The sequence below is a fragment of the Oryctolagus cuniculus genome, chromosome 13 (genome assembly GCF_051225735.1).
Source record: "Oryctolagus cuniculus isolate XC-2025 breed Fujian yellow rabbit chromosome 13, ASM5122573v1, whole genome shotgun sequence".
NCBI classification, from domain to species: domain Eukaryota; kingdom Metazoa; phylum Chordata; class Mammalia; order Lagomorpha; family Leporidae; genus Oryctolagus; species Oryctolagus cuniculus.
The window spans coordinates 48,091,618-48,119,022 of NC_142879.1; the positions used below are offsets into that span (position 1 = coordinate 48,091,618).

The 27,405-nt window shown below is 45.4% G+C and overlaps 2 protein-coding genes and 1 long non-coding RNA gene across 55 annotated transcripts in view; 1 reads left to right on the top strand and 2 right to left on the bottom strand.

Annotated features, from left to right (window-relative positions):
- MLLT10 (MLLT10 histone lysine methyltransferase DOT1L cofactor) overlaps positions 1-4,969 on the top strand; it is a 217,751-nt gene extending 212,782 nt beyond the window's left edge. For 33 of the 50 annotated variants that reach the window (XR_016218947.1, XM_089311539.1, XM_089311521.1 and 30 more), the window contains 2 exons: positions 1,182-1,388; positions 3,176-4,969. Coding sequence is in view for 47 of the 50 variants with exons in the window: in XM_089311539.1 (XP_089167665.1) it covers positions 1,182-1,388; positions 3,176-3,220 (252 nt within the window). In the remaining 3 variants the exon portion in view is untranslated. Of the gene's footprint in view, positions 1-1,181; positions 1,389-2,041; positions 2,169-3,175 lie in introns of all 50 variants that reach the window. The other 17 variants (XM_070055507.2, XM_051820675.3, XM_089311528.1 and 14 more) reach the window with 2 other exon arrangements.
- On the bottom strand, positions 1-24,360 carry LOC149122584 (uncharacterized). 2 transcript variants are annotated; one of them, XR_016218952.1, is made up of 2 exons: positions 22,903-23,075; positions 1-304 (listed from the first exon to the last, which is right to left on the bottom strand). It is a non-coding gene; the product is annotated as an uncharacterized LOC149122584 (long non-coding RNA). The 2 variants fall into 2 exon arrangements; XR_016218951.1 differs by lacking the exon at positions 1-304 and adding an exon at positions 4,263-7,373 and having other exon boundaries at positions 22,903-24,360.
- A 1,301-nt stretch (positions 24,361-25,661) lies between these two features.
- Positions 25,662-27,405, bottom strand: part of DNAJC1 (DnaJ heat shock protein family (Hsp40) member C1) — a 197,398-nt gene continuing 195,654 nt past the window's right edge. For all 3 annotated transcript variants that reach the window (XM_002717400.6, XM_089311558.1, XM_089311557.1), the window contains one exon: positions 25,662-25,866. In XM_002717400.6, coding sequence (XP_002717446.2) covers positions 25,798-25,866 — 69 coding nt within the window. In that variant the 3' untranslated portion in view covers positions 25,662-25,797. The remainder of the gene's footprint in view (positions 25,867-27,405) is intronic.

Genomic DNA, 27,405 nt, shown 5'->3' on the forward strand with positions numbered 1-27,405 from the left:
TTTCATCTCTTTCAATACCTTTTATTTGGTGATATTTATGCCAGGCCTCTATCTGAAGCTTCAAGTAGTATCCTGCACCTGTGTATCTTAAAAGACATATCAGATATACTGTGTACAAAAACGAATTTCTGGTCTTTCTGTAGAAACCATTTTCCTCCATTTCAGCTGATGGCAGCCCCATCTTCCCAGTGGCCCAAGCTGAAAACCTTGGTCTTCTCTTCGCATCACATGTTGATGACATCAGGAACCCCTGAAGTCACAGTGTGTCATCTTTCCACTGGAGGCAGGCGTTTAGTCTTGTGGTCTAGAGAACAGTTAAGACACTTGTGTCTGATACCTGACCAGGGCTCCTGACTGCAGCTTCTTGTTAATGCACACCCTGGGGAGCAGCGGTAATGGCTCAAATAACTGGGTTCTTGCTACCCATATGGGAGACCTGGACATTGTTCCCAGGTCTAGCTGTTGTGGGCATCTGTCGGGTGCACTAGTGGATGATCTGTTTTCCTCTCTGTGCCTGCCTTTTGAAATTAAATAAAGTTAGAACCTAACCACCTACCCCCAACCCACACCACACTTTGTCACACACACTCTAGTTGCCCACTGCCTTCAAGTAAAATATTGTCACATTGTCACATTTTTGTTTGTGTCTCCTTAGTCCCCTTGTGTACTCCCTTCCCACCTACAAAATTTCAGGCACCTAGAATAGTAGCTGGTCCATCATAAACATTCAGGAAGTGTATGTATAATGAAATACAATGTGCTTGCTGTGAATAGTAACTGCACCCTTTCTGTTAAACAAGACTGGGAACATTAACGTTCTAACGCTGAGCAAAATAATGGGAAGGGTTTGCCCCATGTGGTATGTTCTGAAGTCAGAAGCAGCTAACTTGTCTCCTAAGTTGCTCTTCTCCTGATCATCGCCGAAAACCTCATTAGATTAAAGGTCTCAAGACCTATCATATTTTGTCTTGTTGGAAAATAAGTTGCTTACTGATACATTTTATAGTAGACAGGTATCCAGTGCAGCCCATTTTTCTGGATGAGATACTTCTTTCTTAATAGTAACACTGTAGTTAACACTGACATGTTTAATATTAAAGGAACTAAAAAGCAGAAAACTGGCTTTTCTGACTGTCTAATTCTGTGATTGGGAAACTTACTTTATCCCGTTTTTGCCTAAGGAACAGCATCAAGCCTTTATATATCAATTAATGCAACATCACCACCAGCAGCACCACCAGCCTGAACTACAGCAGCTACAGATCCCTGGGCCAACACAAATACCCATAAACAACCTTCTTGCAGGTACTCAGGCGCCCCCACTTCACACAGCTACCACCAACCCATTTCTGACCATACATGGAGATAATGCAAGCCAGAAAGTCGCAGTAAGTATTTTTGTTAATATTAAGAATTTCATTGATTAATCAAAGATCATTTTCCAGCCATTTTTTTTTTTTTTTTTTTTTTTTTTTTTTTTTTTTAAATAACACCTGTTTTTCTCCTGGCAATGTCTCAGTACTAGTTTTTTCAGCAGCTGGGCATTGTAAACACAAAGGACTTAAGTCACTTTCTATATCTCTTAAGCATATCAGTCTGCATTTGCATTTAAGATTTGAAGGCCTTTTTATAATTCACTTTTCACACTGAAACTGTTTAGTTAGCAAGTATTATGTAGGTATTAAGTAGGATGAGCCAATTAGAAGATAATATACTTTGAGAAACTTTGTTCAAGTAATTTGTTTATAGAACCAGTATATATAACTGCAGAATATTTCTATTATTTTGCTCCAAGTGCTTTTTAAAGCTGAATTATATTTATAATAAAATTTTAAGTCAAGGAGTTCAATTATTCTACCAGATTACTTTTTAAATCAGTCACATTTATAATGGAATTTCAGTTTTAAAATATTTTTATTTAGTAGTATTTTACCCTTTTCAATGTAAAAGTTAACACTGGGTACAGGAACAGTATACTACACATACAGTAGCATACACTTTAAGGCTGTTTGTTTTTATTAATTCTCCCCTCTTCAATTAGGTCTACTTTACTGGAGTATAAATGTTTCCCCTAAATTCCAGTTCAGGGCAGAACCCTGTTAGAGGAAGGATATTGGGATATAGAATGGAGACTGGACATCAGGAAAAGGAAGAAGGGAAAGAATGAGGTGGGAGACTTGGCAAATCAAAGTGTTAAAGAAAAGTCACAGTGTTTGCTATTTCCCATTACTTTGAACGTTTTCTGTTTGCCGTGCTTTTAAGTCTTCAGAAACTTTAGTTTTTATGTAGTAACAAGAGTTGGTTTCAACTAGAGGATTATTTTGCATTAACTCCTCAGTACTATTCTGTTTGCCCTCTTGTGTCACCAACTTCCTGATTGTGAGATGGTGTCATTACCACAAACCTTGTTATGGCTCCAGAGTCTTGCTGATGTGGGAGATTTCACTGATTAATGATCTAGAAACGTTTTGTATTTTTATGCCTTTAGGTCACTAATTTCTTTGTTGTGTTAAAAACGTAAATTTAAAGCTAATTCTTCCTCAGCTTTACAATATGAAATGTATTTTTTCATGGAAAAGATAATATAAAAAGAAGTGGTATACTTCAGAGCTGACAGAGGAGAGTGCGGCTGGGCAGTAATGTTTACTGAGCACCCTTCTATGTGCTAGGTATCCTTCCTTGTTAGAGCCAATGGGAACTGTGATTTCAGTCTTGAAATAATATGATGTAGCCATGGTTTAAAGACTGGACTCAACAAAGAGTTTAAAGCTCAAAGAACAAATAGTTTAGGTCAGATCAGAGCCCATGATTTTTTTAGTCTGTAAAAAATTCACTATCCGTGATAACTGTGTTACTGCATCTGAGGAAAAGTTTATTTTGGAGAATGAATTCTACATTCATTCCTTAGGAGTTCCATCCCTCAAATGGGCTCATTGCCTCTTGTGTTGCTCATTGTCTTTCTGTATTGCTGAACTGAATGTTATAAAGCTTTAATAGTAAATTTATGTCTTTATATTATGCTGAAAAGTGGCCATGCCAACTTGCTAAGAAAAGGAATCATCCAAAAAACCACATTTTATCCATCAGTTACAGTTTCACTTAAAAGATATATTACCCTAAATGCTGGCCCCAAATTGATTGAACTAATGCATCTGATTTTTTTGTTTAACTGCAGAGACTTAGTGATAAAACTGGGCCTGTAGCTCAAGAGAAAAGTTGACACTTGAAAAACATTCAGAAATTGCCTACCCTGCTGTTCTGGCACACGTCATTGGCTGCTGTTGCAGTCTGTTTACTACAACTATGAAGAAACGCAACAAGAGACTAACCGCACAACACAGGATTAGTTGCCGCAAGCACGTTCTTGTAAGGCTTTGATTAATTTTCTTGTTGCTTTGTTGCACTGACATGGAATTCCCATATTCCCTTACCCACATTTTTTGAACTTTGAAAGAAAATTTAATAACTAACTTTTGTCAATGAAATAATTTACATGCAATGAGTTTATCAACCCAAGAAAAATTTAATATAGTTGGTGCACATCTAGTTTTGCTATAAATTGGAGATATGAATAGCAAAGCTAGACTTGTTCCATTTAAAACCTCCTTGCTTTCACTCTACAAGTTGCTTATGAAATAGGATCTTCTCTTTGCATTACAGTATGCTTGCTCTGTGAGATCTTAGAACAAATTTCAAGGAACTGTCCAATTTCTTCCAGAGTTTTATTGAGTAAATATTGCAAATATATATATATATAGGTCATCAACTGGCACTTGGCAATCTTTGTTTAAAAAAAATTTCCTTCCAATGGGATTTGGCCAATTTTGTTAATCACGTTAGGACGGTATTGTCTGCTTCTGCTAATGGTAATTTTCTTTTACTAAGTGGTTTTTCTTTAGTGTTAAGATTCATAACTTTTAAAAATCCCTGAGTTAAGCAAGTTCTAAGGCTGCTGGGGGAACCAGATCAATCAAAGCAAAATACTTCTTTCAGAAAGAGAGGCCACTCTGGAAACTGCTAGTAGGGTTTGGCCTTAATCAAGTGCCTGTTAGTACCTCCATTGTGTTGTGATGGCTCTAGAGAGCAGAGCTGAGCTACAGTCAGTCCTTGTAAAGTAGCAGGAATCGTTTGCCTTGTCCCAGCAGCCTTCCCCGTGCTTCCGCCTTCATTGAAAACTTTCTATGCCACTGTAGATAGCTCAGGCAAAACCATTACCTGGGTATTTATCCACTAATGAATCACAAGAAAATGAGTGGACTTGGTAAGAATATGTATTTGTTTTATTTATACTACTTCCTATTACCATTAAAACAAACCAAAAAGAAAACAACACATAAACCCACACACAAAAAACCCACACACACAAACCCACCATTATATTCCTGGAACAGGGGAGACCTATATTACAGCCCTTCTCCTTCGGGAGCCATGCTCTTGATGTGAGATACGGCAGAGGAATTGATTAAAGAATTGGGCATGTAACCATTGAACTGTTCTTGTATGTGTGAATTATTAGTGGAAAAGACCCAGCTGTAATTAGACCTCCACTGTGTACTTAGCTGGAAGAACATGTTAATTCTGCAATATGTCTCTTGGTTAAACATTGCACAGTTCTTACCTCATTTCTGTAAATAAGGTTTTGTGAATCTGTTTTGTATTGTGAAAAATTCATAAGATAACATTGATATTTTGATTTGTAATATTTCTAATTGGTAGATTTAATTGAAAGTAAAATTAATTTATTTTTATATGTTCTGGGGAATTTTAAAGAAAGTCAAATCTTTTGTAGATAATTTAAAAAAAATCAGTGCGGTTTATTTTACTTATTTAACCCACTGGTTGTTATTCTGTAACAATTTGTATAAATGGTAAATTTTGAATGTGTTGTTATTTTACCTAGATGTAAAATTCCACATGTATTAAAAGAATGTAAAAAGTTTTTGTTAATAAAATTTAATAATGTTTATAACCATGTTCCATTCTTGTTTGGAGAGGCTGAGGGTCCTGTTGCCCCTAGGGCTACACCTGTATAGCTCAGCCTGCAGTCTCGGGCTGTTCTGAGTGTTTGGAACACCCGGTGACATCACCCAGCAGTAAGTAAGTTGCTCTCACGAGTGGATGCCATGCAGCATGAGGCAGTGTGCAGAGCAGGCCAACCTTGCACAACTTCATAGGTGCTGAAGGATCAGGCGGTGGGAGGAAGAACACATTGTGGGAAATGCTGTGATGCAGAGGGAAGTAGTCACAGCAGAGATAAAAGGAAAATTCCAGATGACATTAGTAATCGTAGCACATTCATAAAGTAGTATGGACACATGGCAGAGATTTAGTTCCTATTGTTTATAATTCCTATTCGTAACTAGAGGCATTCCCTGATGTTTATGGGTTTTGGGTCTTGGTAAGCAGCAGGATTGCCTGTGGTGCCCTCAAAAATATAAATGCTGAGATTTTAGCCTAGGCTTAATTGTATCAGAATATGCTGAAACTCTCCTCTCTCCATTCCTCTAACATGACAGATGACTCATCAGTAACTCCTTTGTGAATATTCAAACTCCAAGTAATCCACTGTAAGCAAAATATTATTTGGCTGTGCAGCTTTTCATTTCGACAGCTCTGTCCTTTTTCTTGGCAGTTTGTGTTGGTATCTTGGTGTGGCTGCTCAGGCTTCTGTGGCTTTCCTGCTGTGGCCCTGGAAGCAGACCCAGTGGACCAGGGCTGCTGGCTCCTGTGTGTGCCTTGTGCTCCAGGAAGCACCTGAAAAGCTGCTGCTCAGTGGCCACTGCCTTTGGGAAGAGGTTTGTGTTGACCAATTCCTGTCTGGACTGTGCTGTAGTCCTGTGAATGTGTGATCCAGGTTGTGGGTCAAGATCAAGCACCAAGAATGAAAGCCAAGAAAAACAGGAGCTGAAAACCAAGCGGGATGGAAGGGCAATCCCTGTGACTCTGTGGACACTTGCTCTGCCCCCACAGGTAGGAGATGCCCTGGGAAGTATAGGGGAAAGGTGCCTTAATAGTCAACTAAAGTTTTGCTTTTATATATTGTTGTAAAAGTTGTTTGTATACTTTATTTGATAAGTAGAGACACCACATCTCCTAGTGTTAATTTATTTCCCAAATGCCCATAATAGCTGGGGCTTGGCCTGAAACCAGGAGCCAAGAACTGCATCTGGGTCTCCCTTGTGGGTGTCAGGAATGCAAATACTTGGAGCATAATTTGCCGTATCTCAGGGTATGCATTAGCAGGACAGTGGATCAGAAACAGAGGAGCTGGCACTTAACCATGCACTCTGATAGGAGGGGTGGGCATCCCAAGCAGTTTCTTAACCAGTATGCCAGATGCCTGGTCCTAGTTCTGCTTTTTATCAGTGGGTCATGTACTAACTCTTAAGGAGCCAAATACCATGAATCTTAGTTTTACTTACTGAAAAATTAAACACACTGAGGGTACTTTGAGAAGTTCATTAACAAACAGAATTAAAAGATAAAATTTTGAAATCAGTGCAAATGTGGGGTCTTCAAAAAGTTCCCAGAGAGGCAGGTGTTATGGTGCTGTGGTTTTAGCTGCCGGCACATCTCTAATACACACTGTTCTCAGAAAAGACACCCTGTCCTCCAGCACCTCTGCTTTCCTTGCAAACCCCATGTGGCGGGGTTTGAGTTGTCTCTGGCCCACTGCCAGTGCAGAAATGGGGGAACTAACGCACTGTGTCCCTGACTCTGCGGCAGACAAGTTGTGTGCATTGCCTTGTTTCTAAGCTCTGTGGGAGGGGTGCAGGAGAGGGGACCCAGAGAGGCAGTTCTCCAAGCCTATTCTCTGGTGATTCTGGAGATTAGGGAAGCACCATTGCTTCTTAGAGTGGATTATTCTAGAGTTTAGAGCAAGGTGTTCCACCACCAGAATGTGGACCCTTATTACAATAATGCAAGGGTGGGCTAGTTGAAGTCATTGAGGGTAGTGGGGAAAGTGGGAAGGTGACACACCCATCAGCAGGATTAAAGATATAAAGTCAACTGTGAAATGCCTCTGGGTCACTGTACTTAGACATTTTGTGATGTGTGTAGGATCAGGGAGAAAGTGCAGGAATTTGACCAGCAGGGTCTAACGTGTAAGTGGGAGATAAAGTGTACTTGACTGTACAGCTAAGGTATATAAAACTAGCATCCATCATCTTGGCCTGCTCTAACAAAGTACCATCAATTGAATGTCTTGTGAACAACAGGAAGTGTGTTTCTCACCGTTCTGAAAGCTGGATTTTGAGCTGGGTGCCAGCATGGTCAGTGAAGGTTGTGTTTTGGATTGCAGATGCTTGACTTTTCCTGGTGTCCTCACATGGTAGAGCTTGCACAAGGCATTTTAATATTGATAGTGCTTTCTAAAATTTAAAATTAAAACAAAACAAGAGAAGGGTCAGGTGTTGCAGCATGGTAGGTTAAGCCACCCCTTGGGACACCTGCACCCCAAATCAGAGTGCCAGTTTGAGTCCTGGCTGCTCTACTTCAGATCTGCCTTCCTGCTAATGCATCCTGGGAGGCAGCAGAGGATAGCCCAAGTACACAGGTCCCTGCACTCCCCCATGTGGTAAACCCAGATGGAGTTCTAGGCTCCTGCTTCAGCCTGGCCCAGATTTGGTTGTTGTGGGCATTTGGGGGTGGGCAGTGAACTAGGTGATGGAAGATCTCTCTGCCTTTCAAGTAGATGAAAATAAACTTTTTTTAAGCACTAGTAAGCGTTTTAATAAGAAAGTTAAAGGAAGAGATCTACATTTTTGCTGATGGAGTTTATTTGGCTTCCCTCACATACTGACTGATCCATCCAGTGTTTTTCACTTGGCTTGTCTATGCAGATTAATTAGAAGATTTTACATTTTTGGCACCATTGCCATTCCTTTTGCAACACTCTTTCTGGTTCTCTTGGTCTCCTCTCAGAGCAAGCACAGACAGGTGTTTTCTGCAGTTGAACTGTTCCATGTACTTAGGATTCTTTGAACAAAATGAGGTGTGTATATTATCTTTGCAAACTCTTGGCCTAGTGCGGTGGTTCCCTTGGCTGACCAGTACAGTAGCCCCAAGATTAGAATTCCCTGTGAAGGGATTCAGTCCCAGGAGCAATTGGTGTGTAAAAGCTATCTTGGGAGGTCCAGTGTGCAGCCAGGATTGAAGCCCCCTGGCTTCTCCCAGCGTGCCCCATCCTTTCCTGGCCCCTGTGCCCGGAAGTCCCTTTTCACTGGGCGGACCGGGTAGCCTGAGAGCCTCTTCTCAGCGGTGACTCAGGTGGCTTTGCCGTTCAGTGCTGTGAGAAACTGACCCTTTTATCACAGGCATGAATGCTTCGTCCTGGACTGCACTGTGGAACCAGGACTGAGGCCCAGCTGGGCAGGCACATTCTAGCTTTCTGAAGCAGGGTAGGGGGACATCCTGTCTGTGGGTTGTGTAAGGCCTGCGAGATCATTTGGTCTGGCCCTGCCAGGGCAACTACAGGTATACCTCAAAACTCAAGCAATCTATAGCAGACTAACAGTGGATAATTGTGTGTGGCCTGCTCTGTGGCCTGCTCATGATGTTACAAATGTCCCAGTGGCCCTTTTGCCCTGCAGCTCTCACTGCTTTGCAGCTTCTTAGGTTCTTGAAGTCATTTATTTTCTTCTAATTTATGATCTATATTTAGTTTGTCCTTCATTAAGTGTATCTTCTTCCTCTGTCACTGCAACCCTTGTTTGACTTTTGGAATCAAAATCCCACCCAGGACCAGGAGAAAGATACAGCACAGGCTTAGCATGTGGCCTGTGGTGGGGGAGAAGACTGACCTGGTGCACTGCACAGTCCTCTGCACGGTCCACAGGCGGGGCAGGAGGAAAGAGCACATGTGATCTCTTGAAAAATCTGCTCCAGCCCCCATCTCAGTCCTCACATCAGGGCTGCTCCTAGGCTGTTCCTCCATTATATGGACAAGACCACGTCATCCTCCATCTTCCAACCTTCACCCGCATTTTTGGTTGAGAGCTTACAGCTGTGCCCAGTGCCACAGAGCAGCACTGGGAAGCTGACAGTGAATGCTCTATCTCCCAGGGAAGGTGATTTGCAGCCCGCTGGGAGTAAGAGCAGATCTCTTGGTTGGCAGCTGAGTGGTGAGCAGGTGGGGAGTTTGGAGCTGGCATGGCTCAGGGAGGATGGAAGTTCGAGTTCAGTGAGCTGCTTGCGTACCAGCACCACCTGCCCCTGACAGCCCAGGCTCCTCACCTGGCTTTCATGTCGGGGGTGGGGTGGGGAAATGTGCAAGATGGCTGTGGAGTAAGATGTTCCAGCAGTTTCCTCCCCACAGAGACACTGATTTGAACAGCTGTTAAACACACCAAGCCACCTTCACAAGCGCTAAGGAAGCCACATGAGATCACAGTGCCTAGATCTACTGTAACAATAAAAGACACATTGAAGAAGGCAGGAAGGGGTGGGCATTCTACCTAGCAGTTACAATGCCTGCTCCTCAGAGTTCCTGGGCTCAAGTGGTTGGGTCCCTGCCGTTCATGGGGAGACCTGGATTGAGTTCCCAGCTCCATGTTTTGGTGTGGACCACTACAGACAATTGGAGAGTGAAATGCAGATGGACTCCAACTAGTGCAGCAATGGAAAGACATACTTTGCCTCTTGGCTTGGGCAAAGGAGAGGAGGGGATTAAGTATAGACCTTAGATTTGAAACCTAGTCCTGCTATGGTGAGACTCTGTCTTCCCGGACTGTCCTTAGCCAGGTGGCCAAAGCACCACCTCCACTACCCCTCCCCCAGCCTTTGACAACCAGCCAAAAGGACGGTGGGAAAGGGGTCTTAGGGCTTTGCCTCAAAGCTCAGTGCCAGATAAAGCCCAAGGGCATTGTCCTTAGGCCAGTGCTTACCAACGCAACCTCTAGATCTGTCCCAGCGCTGGACAGACATGACTTTGATGGTGCAGACTCATTTTGGCCTATAACACTGCCAGCCTTGCAGAGACCAGGCTAGCACTCTCCAGACTGTGAGACCAAGGTGTTGGCCTGTGTGGCCAAGGGACTGCTTCCACCCTTCCGCAGACCTCAGGCAGACAGCACGGAGCAAGACTTCATGGGGGAGCAGGACAGGAAGGTCAGTACCAATCACACTGCAATAAGACCGAGCACCAAATGGAGCCCAAAGACCCCTACCCCATAGGCTAATAACAACTCTAGACCTCCCCCAAAATCAGGTGGAGACTTATGCCCTGATGGGATAGATGTGTTTCAGTATGCGTTGCCACCAACCTGGAGATCCTGTGGCTGCAATACTTAGCTGCAACCCAGCTTCGTGTCATTCTGGGTGGCCAAAGGACTACTCGTAGTTTCCATCCTCCACTCTTGGCTGGAGAGCAAGAAGCACGCCTTCAGCCACGGGAGAGTAGGTAGGGCACTTATATAAGCGAGCACAGGATTGTGTCTCAGAATCTAGTGCTGGGCTTTTCCCTAGGCCAGTGTCTGTGGATGAAGATTGGGTCTGTTCTGGTGCCAAGTGGAGAACTGTGCCCAAGTGATTGGACTTAGATCCCAGCTAGCATTGATGGTGGCAAATTGCAGTGACCTTTGGCCACAAGTCCATCTCAGAACAGGCAGCCCATAGCACTGTGGGCCTTGGCTCTTCCCCATGCTGCCCTGGTCTTGGGACACTGGGGACACGGTGTGATCTAGCATTACAGCACTGGTGGCCACAGGACTGCTTACTGTGTTCCTCCCCGAACCCCGGCAGCACAACACACAACTCTTCTTGAGGGAAGGAAGGTAGGTGGGTGCCACAACACTGCATAGACATCTGGGCTGGTGCTAAGGAACCTTGTGCCCTGCCAGACTTCAGGCTGGGGTTCCTGTGATCCTGGCTATGCCACTGCCACTGTGGGGACCATGGCCAGGATTCCCACAGCCCTGGCCACAGTCAGTCACCCCCCCCACCAAGCCACCACCGTGGACCCCCACACATCCCTGCTGGGACTGAGTGTAACACCCCAGAACTCTGCCACTGCCATTACAGGGAAAGAAGATATAGAAGGACTACAGGCATCCCAATAAAACCAGAGCCAACACAGAAACTACCAAAGCTACACCTTTAGGAGAAAGGCTGTTACCATAAATTTACAGTTACCTAATTCATTAAAAATGCTAGAGACAGCTGATCCACTAGATGTGCAAATATCAGTGTAGGCCCAGGAAGTATGAAAAAGCAAGGCAATATGCCATTCTCAAAGAAAACCACAATATTGTAGTAAGACTCCAAAAGAAAAGGAAACTGATAAAGAATTCAAGAGCGGGGCAGGCATTATGGGGCAGTGGGTCAAGCTGCTGATTGGGACACCTGCATGCTATGTGAGTTTGAGTCCAAGGGGCTGCACATTTTCTGTACAGCTTCCCGCTAATGCAGCTGGGAGGCAGTGGATGATGGCTGAAATACTTGGGTTCCTGCCATCAACATGGCAGACTCAGATGGAATTTCTGTCTCCTTCCTTCAGCCTGGCCCAGCACTGGCTGTTGTGGATTGATGGTATATTTCTCTCCTCATTTCAGTTATTCTGTCTTTCCAAATAGATATTTTAAAAATTCAAAAGAATGATAAGATATTCAAAGAGATTCAAGAGAGTACAGTTTGATGAAATTAGGAAAACAATGCATGATATCATTGAGAAATTCAGCAGAGATCTTGAAAAAGAGCCAAAAGATCTAAATAAAACTGAATGCTTAACAGACTAGTCTTGGCTGAAGAAAGAATAGGTAAATGTGAAAACAGGTCTTTTGAAATGTCCCAGTTTTGCAAATATTCAAAATTTGGGATTCTCTGATAGAGAGAAATGCTATTCAAATAATAGCTGAATGTTTGCTAATCAGGAGAAAAATAAATCCCAAGTGCAGGACTCAAATATATATGACCAGAAAAGATCCTCACCATGGCACATTATTGTCAAACTCTTAAATGTATAATACGATTATAAAAAATTCACAGGAGAAAAGTGCCCAGTCACATTTAAGGGAGCCCTCACTAGACTAAGAGATTTGTGAGCAGAAACCTTACGGGTCAGGTGGAAATGGAAAATTATATTCCAAGTTCTGAAAGAACTGCTAACCAAGTAGTATACACCAGTGAATCTAGCCTTCGTAAATGAAGAATTAAAGACTTTCCAAGACAAGCAAAAACTGAGGGAGTTGATCACCACCAGACCAGCCTTAATGAAACATGTTTAAGGGAGTCCTACATCAGAAGCAAAAGATAACCACCATCATGAAAACCCGGGAAACTATCAAACTCACTGGACTAACAACAGGAGGCATTCAAAACAGTCAGAATAGATATCTTTACATAACAACACTAAGTTGTCATTTCTTAACAGTAGTAATTTTGAATGTCAATAGAATACATTTTCCAATGAGAAGATACATACTGGCTGAATGGGTTTTAAAAAAGTGCAACACTCTGCTGCATACAAGAAACTCATTTACCAGTAAAAAGCAGAAACTGAATGAATATTCTATACAAAGGGAAGCCAAAAGCAAGGATTAATAGCTAGACTTACATTAGGAAAAACAGACAGAAATGGTTCAGAAAAAATTCACTATATAATGGTTAAGGAACTGATTCAACAAGAACATACAATGATGTAAGTGTATGTGTACCTTGTGCCAGAACACCCACTTTTATAAATCACATATTATTGGCCTTAAAGGCTGAGATAAACTCCAATATAATAATAGTGGGGGACTTCAACACCTACTTGCTTCAGCAGACATATCATCCAGACCACAAAAGTCAACAAAGAAACAGCACGTATACTACACTGCTGACCAAAAGGCCTCATAAAGACTGATGGAACATGAGCTGCATAATATACACTGTTTTCTTCAGCACATGCAACAGTCTCTAGGATAGCCCCTGCTTTACGTCTCAAAACAAGTCTTAACAAATTAAAATCAATCAAAAGTGTATCCCATATCTTCTCTGACCACAGTGGAATACAACTAGAAAACAAAAGAAACTTTAGGAATTACAGAACCACATGGAGTCTGAAAACAAGCTTCTGAATTAACAATATATTCGTTCATTGGAGGAAATCAAAAAGGAAAATTTAAAAATTGCTTGAAGAGGCTGGTGTTGTGGCATAGCACAATAACCACTGCCCACAGCGCTAGCCATATAGGCAGGCGCCAGTTTGAGTCCTGGCTGCTGTACTTTGATCCAGCTCCCTGCTAATGTGCCTGGGAAAGAAAGCAGTGGAGGACGGCCCAAATGATTGGGCCACTGCACCCGTGTAGGAGACCTGGAAGAAGCTTCTGGCTCTTGGCTGTAGCCATTTGGGAAGTGAACCAGCAGATGGAAGACCTTTCTCTCTCACACCAACTCTGCTTTTCGATTACATCTTTAAAAAACAAAAAATTCCTTGAAACTAACAGGTGGAAACTCAATATGCCAAAAATTTATGGGGTACAGCAAAAGCAGTGCTAGGAGGGCAGTTTACAGCAATAAGTGCCAAGTCAAAGAAATTAACCTAAGAAAAAGCAGAAACCAAACCTAAATTTAGACAGAAAGAAAGATCAGCATGGAAATGAATGGAGTATAGGAAAAAGACTCAAAGTTTAAGAGTTGGCTTTATGAAAAGGTAAACAAATTGATAAACTTTTAGCTAGACTAACCAAGAAAAAAGAATTATCAAATGAGAGATGAAATAGACAACTGACACCACAAATGTACAAAAGATCACTAAGTGAGCATTATCAACTACTATGCCAACAAATTGGGAAACCTAGAAGAAGATGGATATTTCTGGAGATATCATATACATCACACATGAATTATGAAGGTAAACATCATATGGTCATCTCCACAAATAAAAATGCATTTGATAAAAAAATCCACTCATGATTAAAACCCTAAACAGATTGGGGGAAAAGCTGAAAGCGTTTCCTATAAGATCTGAAACTAGATCAAGCTTATTCAATCAGTATTGTATTGGAAGTCTTAGAACAACTGGAGATGAGAATAAAATGAAGATACAAAAATTGTGGAGGAAATACAATTTTCCCTTTTTGCAGATCATATGATTCTACATATAGAAAAACCTAAAGAGCCCAACAGACTATTAGATCTGACGATTTTAGCAAAGTTGCAGTATATAAAATCAGTATAAAGAAATCAATATAGCATTTTAGTTGACACTAATACACTTGCTGAAAAAAATAAAGAAGTCCCATACATAATAGCTATAATACAATAAAATACCTAGGAATGTTTACAAAGGATGTGAAAGACCTAAAATGAAAGTCACAAAACACTGATAAATTGAAGAAGGCAAATAAATAAAATTGGAAAGACTTTCCATGTTCATGGATTAGAACAAGTATTATGAAAATGCCCATACTTCCCAAAGTGATTTATAGTTTCACTGCAATCTCCCTCAAAATAACAATGACGATCTTCACAGAACTAGAAAAAACAATCTTAAAGTTCATATGGAAGCACAAAAGACTCCAAATATCTAAAGCAATCTTGGGGGGGGGGGCTGAAGACATCAAAATACAAAAATCAAGACATATTACAGGGCTACTGAACCAAAACATCAATGGTATGGGCATAAAGAGACAAAGTAGATGGAACAAAATAGAAAACCAAAAAGGAATCCACACAACTGACAGCAAACTCCCATTTGTTAGGGGGCCCTCCTCTCCCCCTGGCAAATGCCTGAAACTTCTGGGGCTGGAGACAGGAGCTGGAAACTCAATCAAGATCTCCCAAATGAGTGAGAGAAACTCAGGTACTTGAGTTATCACCAGTGCCTCCCAGTGTCAGTGACCAGAGCTGGGACTTATAACTATGCACTCTGATGCAGAATGAGGACATATGGGTTTAACACCTGCTTCTACAGCCAATCAATACAAGATACCAAAATCCCACACTGTAGTAACAATCTCTGTAAAAATAGGGAAAACTAGATATCCATATGCAGAGGACTGCAACTTGAATCATTACCTCTCATCTTACTAAAAAACTCTGGATGGCCCAAATAACAAAATGTAACATATGAAGCTGAAACTACTGAAAGAAACTTAGCAGAAACACATCAAGACTTGGCTTAGGCAACACTGTTTTGGATAAGTCCCTCAAAGGCACAGACAACAAAAGTAGGACGAAACACTAGATTATATTGAACCAAGCAGCATCTGCACAGCAAAGGAAACTCAACAGAGGTTAGACAATCCCAAAAATGGGAAAAATATTTGCAAGTCGTGCCTCTGAGGGTGGATTAATATCCAGAACATATAAGGAACTGAAAGAAACACTGTCCACTGTCCACTATGCCTGTCAAAAAAAACAAAACAAAACAAAACAAAACAAAACAAAACAAAACAAAACTACATTGAGGCATCGATTCACTTGTTAGAATTGTTAGGAAAAAAGGCCTAAGATGTGGAAAAACAGGAACCTTTATATGTTGTTGATGTCCAGCCACTGTGGTAAACAGTATGGCTGTTCCTTGCTATAAAATTAGATCTATATGTTCTAGCTATCCTATATCCCACTCCTGGATACACAGACAAAGGAAATGAAATCAGCATATGAGAGAGACATATGCATTGCCATTTTCATTGCAGCACTATTCACAATGGCAAAGATAGGGAGTCAACTTGGGTGTCCATCAGAGGATGGATGGGTAAAATAAATTTGGTATATACACACTGGAATATTATTCAACCATAAAAATGTCCGAGGGGCAGGCATACGCCTAGCTACTAAGAAGCTGGTTAAGATGCCGTGTCCCGTCCCACAGTGTCTGGGTTCAATATCCAGTTCCCGCTCCTAATGCAGACTCCAGCCTCCTAATGCAGACTGTTGGAGGCAGCTGTGATTCTCAAGTAGTTGGGTTCCTCACACCAACCTGGGAGATGTGAAATGGTTTCTGCTGGTTTTGGCCTGGCTTGGCCTAGTGTGGGCTGTTATTAGAATCTGGGGAATGACCTGGTGGATGGGAGCTCTCTGCCTCTCACACTAGTAAATTCAAATAATAAAAATGACATCCTGCATTGTACCCATTTGGGAATGAATGAGCAGTGGATTTCACTCTTTGAAATAAATATTTAAGAATGACATGCTGAAATTTGCACCAAAATGGAGGTCTGTGTTAAGTGAAATAAACCAGACACAGAAAGATAAATGTTGTATGCTCTCTCATATTAAAAAAAAAAAAAAAGGCAGATCTGAATTTAGAACTGTGATGACTAGAGCCTGAGGGAGGGGTGGGAGGCGGAGAGGGAGGCTGGATACTGGGCGTCAACATGGAGACACAGCAGGGTGCAGTGTGCACGGCACAGGGGGAGGACGGCAGCTCAACAATGTGTCCCTGTGCTATTTAACAACTGGGGGCTGGCAGGCTCCAGACAGGAAGAAAAGGAACTGAAAATGCTTCTTGCTTAGTGTTTCACAGGAATATTTCACAGTGCCTATAGAACTGCACAAGAATTACATGTTATCAAAATCTTTCAAGCTCAGGGCTGATGTTGCAGCCCAGTGTTAACCACTGCCGGAAACACTGCCGTCCCGTACGAGCACAGGTTCTAATCCCCGCGTCTCTGCTTTTGATCCAGCTCTCTGCTCACGTGCCTGGGAAAGCAACAGAAGATGACCTGGGTGCTTGGGCCCCTGCACCCATTTGGGAGACTAGGACGAAGCTAAGGCTTCTGGCTTCAGCTTGGCCCAGCACCAGCCACTGCAGCCTTATTTGGAAGTGAGCCAGTGGATGGAAAATCTGTCTCTCCCTTTCATTCATTCTGCCTTTCATATATATTTTTTAATCCCAAGCCAAAATGTCCATATCCAATTTCATTACAAGCCATTGCCCTCACTAACATATCCAATCCAAAGGCTTTCCTTTTAAAGATTGATTTATTTTGAAAGGCAGAGTTAGAGAGAGGGAGAGACAAAGATCTTACATCCTCTGGTTCATTCCCCAAATGGCTGCCATGACCGGGATTGGGCCAGGCTGGAGCCTGGAGCTTCATCTCGTCTCCTATGCAGGTACAGGGGTGCAAGCTCTTGAACCATCCTCTTGGCTGCTTTCCCACTTCATTAGGATGGAGATGGATCGGAAATGGAATAGCCGGGTCTCAAACCCGGACCCAGACGGGATGCCGGCATCACAGGCAGAGGCGTAACTCACAACACAACGGCAGCCCCCCCAGCGACATTTTGTGGGATTCCTGTAGCACTCTGTGAGGACATAACCCAGATGTGAGGAAGGGAGCCTGACCTGCCAGATGGGGATTTCCAGAAAACCTGTTTAATCTGGTTTTTCTTCTATAGCTACCACAGCCAGGGACCCTTCCTCACTGGTTCCGATGCCTGTTGAGAGATGCAGCATGGGAGGAAGGAACTTGCCTTCCTCATCCCTTGCCCTTAAATGGGAGCTCACAGCTCTGGGATCTGTCCTCTGCTCTCCTGTGGACACTGCTCTGACATCAGCTGCATGTCCTCCTGGACCCAGATGGCTAAAGAGGTCTCCCCCATCTGTTCTCTAGGGAGCCATTCTTTTTTCTTCCCGACTAGAGGGAAAATAGTTGGAGCTGCTCAGTTCTCACAGCATGTTAATTTAGCTCCCAAGTGAATAAAGTCTAAGGCTCAAGACCAGGTGGTTTCCACTAACACGAGGCTAGGATTATTGGGGGCCACAGGGCTGGCGTCTGTGCTGCAGGTGAAACTGCGGCAGAGCCGGCCAGGAGGACAAGGGCAGCCTATCGTTAGCAGTGACTGAGGAGAAAGCCAGGCCGCATGTTGGGATTGCGCCCCTGCGAAGGGCTTTTGGGAGCTTCTTTTGATCCATGGAGACCACCACGAACAGGCTGTGGGCAGCACAGTGATTCAGTGCCCACCTACACGCGTGGAAGTGAGGTCACAGAGGGAGACCTGAGACCAGAGACAAATGCCATTCATTCTCCAGCCCATTATCTGGAAGCTGACTTTAGGGTCACTTATTAGGCCATTGTGGGGGGGGGGCTTTAAGATGAAATAGCAAGAGGCCAGTGCTGTGGCGCAGCAAGGTTAAGCTGCCACCTGTGACAACAGCATCCCATATGGGCACCGGTTCGTGTCCCGGCTGCTCCACTTCAATCCAGCACCCTGTGAATGATCTGGGAAGGCAACGGAAGATGGCCCAAGTGCTTGGGCCCCTACCATTCATGTGAAAGACCTAGAGGAGGCTCCTGGCACCTGGCTTTAGCCTCTCTCTGTGTCTCTTTTCAAATAAATAATTCTTTTTCACAGAAAGATGAAATCTCAAAACCCATCTTCACCAAATGTCTACGCTTGTCAGCTGAAATCACCTAGGCTCCCCCTGAAGCCTCCAGGGCCAATAACCTGGCTCGATGGGGGTGTGGAGGGAACTGCCAGCCTGGGCAGCAGTGAGAGCTGAAGCGGGACTCCCCCGTGGGCTAACCTCGGCTGTCTTCCCCCAGGAGGACTGCCTCCGGGGTGCTGGGGTCAGATCAGTGCTGTTCCTCCTGGGTGCTGGGGTCAAGCAAAAGCAAACAAATCATAGGCTGAAATCGCTTAGCATCTTTCTCCTGGGGGCATTCAGAATCCTTCAGGGGTCTGCAGGTTTGGAGATGGACCATTTTTCAGCATCCCCAAGCACACAGGCAGATGTCTAACCCGACTGCCAGGCTGGGGGACTGCGGCAGGAAGAGCCTGCACTGACTGCATTACAGGGACATCTGCCCTCCCTAGGTGCACAACACCTTTCACTGTGCCACTTACATTTTAGGAAAAAACCAACTGCTTACAGTGAACAACTACAAATCCTTAGGACTTCAGTGGGGTGGAATACAAGGGCACTTAAGTTGGTTGGCCGGCGCCACCGCTCACTAGGCTAATCCTCCGCCTGCAGTGCCGGTACTCCGGGTTCTAGTCCAGGTTGGGGCGCCGGATTTTGTCCCGGTTGCTCCTCTTTCATCCAGTCCAGCTCTCTGCTGTGCCCAGGGAGTGCAGTGGAGGATGGCCCAAGTGCTTGGGCCCTGCACCCGCATGGGAGACCAGGAGGAAGCACCTGGCTCCTGGCTTCGGTTTGGCACAGTGCTGACCATAGCAGCCATTTTGGGGGGTAAACCAATGGAAGGAAGACCTTGCTCTCTCTCTCTCTCACTGTCTAACTCTGCCTGTCAAGAAAAAAATTAAGTTGGTGGAAATAGGTATGAGAGGATGTTTATTTTGTGCAAAAAAACCATTTTTTTTTAAAAAGATTTTGAAAGGCAGAGTTAGAGAGGAGGAGAGACAGATCTTCTATCTGCTGGTTTACTCCCCAAATGGCTGCAACAACCAGGGCTGGGCCAGACTGAAGCCAGGAGCTTCTTCCAGGTCTCCCATGTGGGTGGCAGGGGCCCAAGCACTTGGGCCGTCCTCCACTGCTTTCTCAGGCACATTAGCAGGAATCTGGATTGGAAGTGGAGCAGCCAAGACTCTAACCAGTACCCATATAGGATGGAGGCATTGTAAGTCAAGACTTTAACCACATGAACCATAGTGCCAGTCCCAATTTTTTCTTAATGCATACTTTCCATCAACTTTTGGAATGCCCTTCATATTTGGTATTTCAAAGAGCTGTAGTTCCTTACTTTCAAAAGGGTTCTGGAAGGTGGGATTAGCATAGATCAATAAAAGTTCCTGCAGCAGGGCTGTGGCGTGGTGCAGTGTGTTAAGCTGCTGTTTGTGAAACCAGCATCGCACTTGGGAGCAACCATTCAAGTCCTGGCTGCTCCACTTTCAATCCAGCTCCCTGCTAATGTGCCTGGGAAAGCAGCGGAAAATGGCCAGGTACTTGAGCCCCTGCCATCCACATGGGAGACCCAGATGGAATGCCAGGTCCCTGGCTTTGGCCTAGCTCACACCTGGCTGTTGTGGCCATTTAGGTTGTGGGAGTGAACCAGTAGATGGAAGATATTTCTTTATCTGTCACTGCTTTTTAAATGAATAAATGAGTAATAATAATAATAAACAGCCCTGTAGCACAAGGCCTGTTTTAAAGCTATCTAGAAGCACTGAGGATGGGAAGTGTATTACAAGTTTTCCTTCTGAAACAGAGACAGGAATTGGAAAACACACCAATGAAAGAGTAAAAAAAAATCCACGGGCTACCATATTCCACTTTAAATAAGACCTTACTCTAGTGGCTAGAGGTACCTGCTAAGCAGGTGTGGCCCAGTCAAGGAATGAGAAGGCTGCAGGATGATTTGCTGGAAATCAAAGCAATTTGATCTGCTGACTAAACCCACCCAGCTCCTTCTGATCAGAGCCTTCTCGGGCAGTGACTGTGATGCTAGTGCCCCACTAGGGAAGAACCCAGCTCAGCCTGCACATCGGGCATGCTCCTGACCCCACCTGCCATGGGGGAGCCACAGGCTGTCCACCCTGCTGGATTCTCTGAGGATGAACCAGATGACCCATCAGTGTTTTTTAAAAACTGGAGCTAGAAATGCTTAAAGAAATGATAATGCTAAGATTCTGCCCCACCATAGGAAGAGTACATTTAATTTGTTAATGGAAAAAAATACTGAATTGTCTCTCAAGATGGAGGCAAAGATGGCAAAGCTGCAGCTCCTGGCATAGCACACACTCTGCCCAGCAGCAAGGATCCAGGACAGGGAGGATGTGCCGGAGAAGCCAGTGCCAGAAGTATCTGCCACTCTGGCCCTGCAGGGGCTGAGTGGATGGGGACTTTGGATGGATCTGTGCCTGCCTCCCCTCCGCTATCCCAGCCTCCTTACCCACTGAACACCCTTTCCAAACCATTTAGCAGGTACCGGTCCCTGCACCTCCTCCATGCTCTTGGTTCAAGTTTCAAATATAGGTCTTTGACTCCGACTTTGGAGAGCAAGCTGGGGAAAGAAATGAGCGCTAGAGGCAGGCCACAGTAAGGTGTCCAGGTCTGCCTGCGGCTCAGCCTCAGCTTTGTCTGCCACGCCATGCTTGCCCCACTTGGGGTGCGTTGGAGTAAAAAGCACAGCACAGGGACCGGCTCTGTGGCGTAGTGGGTAAAGCCACTGCCTGCAGTGCCAGCATCCTATATGGGCGCTGGGTTGAGTCCTGGCTGCTCCACTTCCAGTCCAGCTTTCTGCTATGGCCTGGGAAAGCTGTACAGGATGGCCCAAGTCCTTGAATCCCTACACCCGTGTGGGAGACCTGAAAGAGACTCCTGGCTCCAGATCAGCGCAGCTCCAGCCGTTGCGGCCAATTGGAGAGCGAACCAATGGATGGAAGCCCTCTCTCTCTCTCTCTCTCTCTCTGCCTCTCCTTCTCTCTCTCTCTGCCTCTCCTTCTCTGTGTAGCTTTTTCAAATAAATAAATCTTAAAAAAAAAAAAAAAAAAAAAAAAAAAAAAAAAAAAAAAAAGCCCAGCACAGTCTGTTAGGCTTTAGGGAGGATGTGTTGAGAGACATACTTAGACCCTTTCTTCAAAGCACTAAAGGTCTGAGATCTGAGAATATTTTGCATTATCAGGATTCCCAGACACTGTTCCCCAGCCCCAGCCTGTGCCAGTCCACCCCCTAGTCCCAGACACTGAGAACCCTGATTCTGGTCCATCTGCTCTTCCAAAAGCAGGGACAGCCACATAGAAATGAAGGGGAGTGGAGCCCAGGCTGTCAAAAGGAAACTTTGGGGCTGGTGTGGCACAGAGGGTTAAGCTGCCACTTGTGATACCAACATCCCACATCAGAGGGCAAGTTCGAGTCCCAGCTCCTCTGCTTCCAATCCAGCACCCTGTTAATGCACTGAGAAAAGCGGTGGAGGATGGCCCAAGTACCTGGGATCCTGCCACCCACATGGGAGACACAGGTGGAATTCCAGACTCCTGGCTTCAGCCTGTCCCAGCCCTGTCTGTTGTGGCCATTTAGGGAGTGAACCAGTGAATAAAAGATTTCTCGCTTGCTCCCCTCCTCTCTGATGCTCTTTCAAGTAAAATGGAAAAAAAAAAGGTAACCTCTCAAATGGATTGCATTACACCAGCAAGATCTCATGTTTTCATCCAAGCAACCTATGCACCAGCTGCCATTCTGTTTCTCGAGGTCAGGAATTGAGACAAAGAAGGAAAAAAAACACACCTGATGTCACATAGCTTGGCGGACACCAGGGCAGCCAGTGTCCACCACCCCCAACCAGGTCTGATGCCACAGGTGCACACAGATGTGGCCATGCACAAGGCCACCTGCAAAGGAACCAGACATCAGCGAGGCTCTCGAGCCGAGGCTGGAGACAGGTGGTTCTGCACACAAAGCGCCCTTCCTAAGAGTGGCTTTTGGCTGTTTGCAACCCTCAGTTTCCTGCTCCAAAGCCTGATGTTATGCCCAGGACTGAGAATATGCATAAGGCTGCACTGTGAGTTTGAGGACTACCCCTCAATGAGTCCCACGTCCACGCAAGACCTCACAGGGTTGTAGGCCGGCCCTGCTCTGACTCCGGGTCTGTGCTGAATGCAGTGGGCCACGACGGTTCCTGCTCATATTTAGTCACGCCTCATCTAACACAGACCAACAAGGGTGGCACAGCGGTGCCCACGGCCAGCTTCTTCCCTCCCCTCTAAAAAAGTGAAAGGAGGTGGAGAAAAGGGGGAGGAGAAAGGGGGAGGAAAGAGAAGCTGATTCTCATGAGAAAGGCAGTGAGAACAGAAAAGCAGGCGAAAGACCAGTGGGGCAGGTGGCGGCGGGGAGGGCAGCTCCTGGGCAGGACATGGCAGGGCGTTTTCTTGGGACTGGCAAATAGGAAGCTAGCAGAGCCCGCAGCGAGGGCTGGCTGGGAGAACTCTAGCTCTCGGTCCCAGGCAGTGTGTTCACTGCATTCCTTTGGAGGCATACTCGTTTTCTTGACCATGACCCAGTGTGGCTGTTCTCACCTGCTTCTGGCCGTGGCTGTGCTCCGGGAGCTCTGGCCCCTGGTTCTACTTCAGCCAAGCTCTTCAGCTCCCAGAGTCCCCAGCAGAAAAGCCACGCAGGCTGGGCTCTGGCCTGGAAGGCAGAGACAAGCATCAGGAGAAAACCATGCTGGAGCCTTCTTCTCCCAGGGAGTCTAGAAAAGACGGGGATAGTAGGCAAGTTAAAGGATTTCATCCTCAATTTTATCTCAAAGCACCTTTGGCCCCCAAACCCAGAAACTATGCGATGGGGGATTGTGTGGGGAGGGGGTGGGGAGGTCTGACACAAGTGCCAGTCGAGGTACCTTCCATCAAAAGAGGATGCTCACAGGATGTCCATGCTGCCTGCGGACGGGCCTGAGGCTGGACCGAGGGCTCTCACTGCAGCCAGGACAGCAGTTGTCTCCTTTGTTCTCTCCGTGTACCAGTCTTATTCTCTGAAGAAACCTCAGATGAAGGTAGAGGTGGGAGGCAAGGCATGGCCAGCACGGAATGCGCAGTAAGGCCCTGCAGTTCGCACCAGCTGCTGCGGGAGGCGCTGTCTGTCCTGGGCCACCCCCTGGACTGGCCCTGCTCTGGCTGCTTACCAGCGTTCCTGGGACCTTGGGACCAGACGCTGGCAGCCATGTTGGTGTCAGTGTGGCTCCTTGCCAGGCAGGAGCTGCTTCCCCTTCTCCTTGGTGCTGAGGCTGCCCATGGCTGCTGCCCCGTGACTCGGGCAGGTCAGTGAAAACCACATAGTCCCTCAGCTATTAGCTGCTTTTTTTTTTCCCATGGTTCAGCTGCTCTTTTGGAATTGGGGTGCTTGTCTAAGCTGGACGTACCCCACAAAGTTCACACAGGAGCCGTGTGCTGGACATTAGGCCAGGCTTGGGCTCCCCGGTTGCAAGTCCTGCTTTATGCAGGGGTGTGAGGACCTCTCCACCCACACTTTGTTCCAGGAAACAAAATCCTCATTTCAATCCTTGGAAATAAATGATGTCTCAAAGACAGTGGCGTCTGGCAGTCACGAAGATGCTGCTTGGGCTGCCGGCATTCCCATATCGGAGAGCCTGGGTTCCAGACCCAGCTCCACTTCTGATTCCTACTGGGAAGCAGATGATGGCCCAAGTATTTGGGCCTCTGCCACCCACATGAAAGACCCTGATGGAGTTCCTGGCTCCTGTCTTTTTAGCCTGGCCCAGCTCTGGCTGCTGCAGCCATTTGGAGAATAAATCAGCGGATATGAGATCTCTCTCCCCGCTCTTCCAACCCTCAATCTCTGCCATCTCTGCCTTTCAAATAAACAAAAACAAATTTTTTAAAAATTAAGTGATACTAACATATTTCATCAAGTAAATCCCCTTATATGTGTCCCAGTGAACATCTTAATGTTCACAAATCTAGGCATGTAGCCTTCACCCAACTATTTCCAAGCCTTGAGCAAATGACAGAAGCTTTAAAAAAGAAGCCTTGGGGGCTGGTGTTGTGGTAAAGCGGGTAAATCCATGGCCTGTGACACTGGCATCCCGTATGTGCGTCAGTTCGAGTCTCGGCTGTTCCACTTCTGATCTAGATTCCTGCTAATGTGTCTGGGGAAGCAGTGGAAAACGGCCCTAGTCCCTGGGCCCCTGCACCCACCTGTGAGACCCGGAAGAAGCTCCTGGCTCCACCCCGGCCCAGCCCTGGTCATTGAGGCCATTTGGAGGGTGAATCACCAGATGGAAGACATGTCTATTTCTCTATCTCTCTCTCTCTCTAACTCTGCCTTTCAAAGAAAAAATCTAAAAAAAAGTCTTGGTTGATGAGGACAGTTCAAACACAGATAGCATGAGAGGCTTTAATAGACATTCATAGCACAAAACACTGATATTTAACTTAGGTGTTGAAAGAGACAACCCAATTTCATCAGTTCCTAAAACTTCCTGTTGGAAATTCTGCCACCTGGGGATATGTTTTTAGCAAGCTCCCTAATATAGGTCCTTGTTTATTTAGACTTCTCCCTAGACACACACACACACCTCATTCAGATAAGCTCATGCTGTTCCTAGCCAGCCAGCTTCATACTAGCCTGGTGTTTTTTGTTTTTTGGTAAATATTTATTTTATTTATTTGAAAGGCAGAGTTACAGAGGTAGAGCCAGAGGTAGAGCCAGAGGTAGAGCCAGAGAGCCACAGTGGGGGGAGGAGGGAGGGAGGGAGGCAGGCAGGGAGTGAGGGAGGCAGGGAGGGAGAGAGGTCCTCTGTTTGCTGGTCCACTCCCCAAATGACCACAACAGCCAGAGCTGAGCCAATCTGAAGCCAGGATCCAGGAGCTTCTTCTAGATCTCCCACGTGGATGCAGGGATCCAAGGGCCTGGGTCATCTTCCACTGCTTTTCCAGTTCATAGCAGAGAGCTGGATCGGAAGTGGAGTATCTGGGACCCCAACCAGCGCCCATGTGGGATGCCGGCGCTTCAGGCCAGGGCTTTAACTCATTGTGCCATAGCACCAGCCCCTAGCCTGGTGTTCTTGCCCTCCCCATGCGACAATAACTAGTGTGTGTTTTTTGGTCATGGCTTTAGAGAACCACATTGAGTTCTTACACATTAGTGTATCACACATTCTCTGCAAAAACATATCTGCCTGACATTTAGAAAACACTATTGGCTTGTTCCCTAATGTTCACTTTGCAGTTTCCAGAGATCCCATAATCTGCAACATACCCCAAGCCTTTTACCCCTTTAACACAGCATTTGTTTAAACAATATAGCACACCACTTGTTTGTTTGCTTATTTATTTAATTTTACTAAGGCACATGACGTATAGAAAACACTGAGGTACAAAATGCATATTTCTGCATAAGATTTTAAAAATACTCATTTGGAAAATGAAGATGAACATCATCTTCCAGAATATTCAGCTTTTAGCTTGTTTTTTCTTTTGGACCAGTTCAACCAGCAACTTGTACCTAGCGATACAGTCTTCCTGTAGGAAGGAAAAAAGAGAGGTGAGAACAGTTACTTCCACTGTTGCTGTGGCCGCCTTGTGGGTAGCTGCTGGGGCCTGCTTGGTGGCTTGTGCCCAGTCTAAAGAGGAGGCCCCATGTGCCTTCCCATTGCCCAGGACCTCTTGGAAAATTCTGGGCCACTCGGGCTGGCCTGCTGCAGTCCGACCCAAGGCGAAAGTGCTAATCAGGTTTGTGAGACATGTCATCATTATGATGATTTTGACTTTTAACCTGTGAACTCTAATTATCGTGTTAATACTGTACTCTTTCATCACTACACGCCACTTCAGAGAAACCAAAACACTTGTAGGCAGCAGCCACATACTGGGGCCTGCAGAGACCTCCTGGGTGGGCCTCATCAGTCCCTGCCTATGCACTGTAAGGGAGGAACACTTCCTTTTTTTCCCCAGAACACTTCACCATCAAGCTACAGAGCTCAGCGGCCTCTCTGTCACCTCGGCCGGGCAGGGAGCCCTCAGGATGGTGGGGAGGGACCTCATTATTCTCACATGATCACAAAGTTCTTTCCGGAATCTATTCTGTTTTTGTTCAGAAGGTTCTAGCCCGTGGTAATATCGGCCTTTGCTGGCTAAAGCATAAAGTGATTTCTGCCCTAGAGAAGGTGACTATCAGGAACCCTGGACAGGGAATGACGCTTGTCTTCTTCCTAGAATTTTAGCTTAGTAGTGTTACAAAAGTCTCTTCTAAAAGTCTTCTCTGTATGCCCAAAGACTGCCTAAAAATACCAGCTTTGGGGCAGCCGATAAGACACTGCTTGGGGCCTCTGCAGCTGCATCTCGTATTGCAGTGTCCGATAAAACCCACTTCTGCTTCTGATGCCAGTTTATTGCTCATATTACCCTGGGAGGCAGCAGGTGATGATTCAAATACGGGTCCCTGCCACTCACATGGTTATGGCTCCTGGCTTTGACCTGGTCCAGCCCCAGCAGTTACAGGCTTTTAGGGAAATGTATCAGCTTATGGAAGATCTTTTTCTATCTGTCTCTGCCTTTCAAATAAAATAATTAAAAAACAAAAAACAAACAAAAAAAAAACTGTCTTTCCTTTGTAGCTATGCTGCCCCTTAACTGTGTAGTACATGACACTGAATGAAGCCAGGCCTTGCACTTACTGGGAAGGAGGGCGTGGGTCCTGAGCTCTGGGCCTAGCAGGCTCAGGCACAGGCTCTGCCTGTAGGTCTACGATTCTTACATGGCAGCTGGCAGAAGCCACTGCAGCCTGCCTCAGAGCACTGGAGCCAGTGGCCAGAGCCTCCATACCTGCTTCTGAAGTCGGGGCTCAGGGGGCACACCTGCAAGCCAACAAAACCCTGCTCATTTCTGGTTGAACACGGGAAGGTTTCCAACCCTGTGGCAATGAGTGCTGAGTGTTCATTCTATCTTTAGGTATCCTCAGTTCCAACTCCTTCATTTTAAGCCAATGTCAATTCATCACACACGTAAATGCCTGTGTCCTGACAGATGCCAGAGGAATGCAGGGAAAATAACTCCTGGCAA